Source organism: Rutidosis leptorrhynchoides, chromosome 3, assembly GCF_046630445.1.
Source record: "Rutidosis leptorrhynchoides isolate AG116_Rl617_1_P2 chromosome 3, CSIRO_AGI_Rlap_v1, whole genome shotgun sequence".
Classification (NCBI taxonomy): Eukaryota; Viridiplantae; Streptophyta; class Magnoliopsida; order Asterales; family Asteraceae; genus Rutidosis; species Rutidosis leptorrhynchoides.
The window spans coordinates 41,267,959-41,270,191 of record NC_092335.1 but is presented as its reverse complement, the minus strand read 5'-3'; the positions used below and the strand labels follow the sequence as shown (position 1 = coordinate 41,270,191).

The window sequence follows — 2,233 nt, the reverse complement described above, 5'->3', positions numbered from 1 at the left end:
TTATACAAAAAGTTAAGAAGAATCTTATGCCCTGTTCTCTTTGTCATATATTTACAATTTAAAGTTTATATTACAAAAAATATAAAAAAGCTACATAAAGTTATATACTTCCTAAAAATCATGCATCTCTAGTCAAACAATTTCACAAAATTTCATACAACATGTCACAATCACATGACTCAATTTCCTATATTTCAAAGTTCACATGTATCCAAAGAAGTGTCAAATACATAACTCATATACAAAATGATGTATGATTATATATCATTACCAATAGATGATACTTAAGTTACATTAAAAATGATTTAGCTAACACCCAAACAAAAGTATGAATGGTGTATACTATATTAATCAACTATCAACTAATTAGCTACAATACAATGTTATTTGTTATTGTGAGTATAAGTTACTACCATTTTTGGAGATGGTATAGGAGAAGAAAAAGTAGAACTAACGGAATCAAAAGACCGGGTAGAATTATCATTTGATGCACCACCTCCTTCACCACCACCGCCACTACCATCACCACTACCACCGTCACCGTCACCACCGCAAACTCCGACAAGTAAATCAACAAAAGCTTCAACAATAAACTCATGATTATTCTTCCCATTCATCTTCAAATACCACCCTAACAATTCTTCCAAACACTCCCATTCTTTCAGTTCATGAATCTTCACCATTTCCTCCATTGATTTCTTGAAATCGATATACGGATTCTCAGACTCCATCACAACCGCCACACTCTCATCATACGGCAGCCCACCATCACCATCACCACCACCACCGCCATTATCATCTGAGCTACTACATTGTCTATCACTAGCTCGTGTTTTAAGTATGGAACTTGTTGAATCAGGTTCAAAAAATAACCGATCAGACCGGGCCCCACGAACGATCGTTTCAGCAACTGAGATTTCAGACTCAGAAGAAACACTTGCTGATTCTGATGAGTTTGTGAAGTAAGAACCAAGTGTAGTAACTTCAACTTGATCTGGTTGATCAACTAATGATGAGTCCTTATTATTTAACATAAAATCGTTATGGTCAGTTGTGGCTCGAAAAGACAGGGTTTTGGTGTGGTTACATGAAGGCCAAAGGCATAGTTGTTGTTTGTGTTTGTTGAGTAACAAAACAGAAGGGGTTAAGTTCATGTTCTTGCCCATTTAGTCAAGTGAAGTAGCAGCTTGAGTGTTTGAGATGAAATAATGTATTTTTTTTTTTTTTTTTTTTTTTTTGTGTGTGTGTGTTTGAGTTTGTATGTGTAGTTGTTGTTGTTCAAAGTGAGTTTTGGTGTTTGGTATTAATGGAGATCACATATAGAGGTGGAATGGAAGTGGGGCTGGTAGAGACTTTCATATGTGTAATAAATACTGTTGGTATGGGATATTAATTACTTATTACTACTTTGTTTAATGATCATATCCATCCTATCAAATTTTCAACTTATATATATTGAAAAGGTCCAAACAGAAAAAGATTAACAAGAATTTTAGTCTCTATTTTTTAATGTTACATTAGTGTGCATTTTACAACATTTGCTTTTCATTTGGAAGAATAAGACAAATTATAGTTAAAATATGATTACAAACAAATCTATGTTATGCTTAGTTAAATTCGAATGATTAATTTGAACTAAAAATAACAGAGCAACACTTTTCGGAAAATAACATAACATACGTTGAATAATATCGAATAATCCATGGAACCAAGCTAATGTAATATTCGGTACCGCTTTGTTGTAATAATAAATATATAATTATATACAATGTGACATTTAATTTTGAGTAAAAAATTAACCAAAAACAGAGGACCACATTTTGGGAAAAGGCAAAATAACTAATATAAATATGAAAAACATTTACAACCATTACATGGTCTACACAGATTTAAACCAACTTCAAAGCTAAATTTATGTTACTCTAAATAGCATAGAACTGACAACTACCCAAGGAACTGGTAATTATGATTACCTAAAAATAAATACAATATCCTACTTACAAAACCACTTTTACTTTTGACACTAACCAAAATGTCTTCAATTCCCCTGACTCCATGAGTGGTAACATATACAGATAGTGTATTGAATTCTAATATTAATTACTGTAATTAAGTTTAAGGTAAGCTAGATGGCTAGCATTGGGCTCAATTTTACCATATAAAATATCTATATCTATATATGATCACATTTTGATGTGTAAAATAAGACTATATAGTGTGCTTTATATATTCA

The 2,233-nt window shown here is 31.8% G+C and overlaps 1 protein-coding gene across 1 annotated transcript; it reads right to left on the bottom strand.

The window, feature by feature from the left end:
- Nucleotides 1-383: 383 nt before the first annotated feature.
- On the bottom strand, nt 384-1,154 carry LOC139899906 (transcription repressor OFP13-like). The gene has a single exon (XM_071882729.1). The coding sequence runs from the start codon at nt 1,152-1,154 to the stop codon at nt 384-386; it is 771 nt and encodes a 256-aa protein (XP_071738830.1).
- Nucleotides 1,155-2,233: the final 1,079 nt, after the last annotated feature.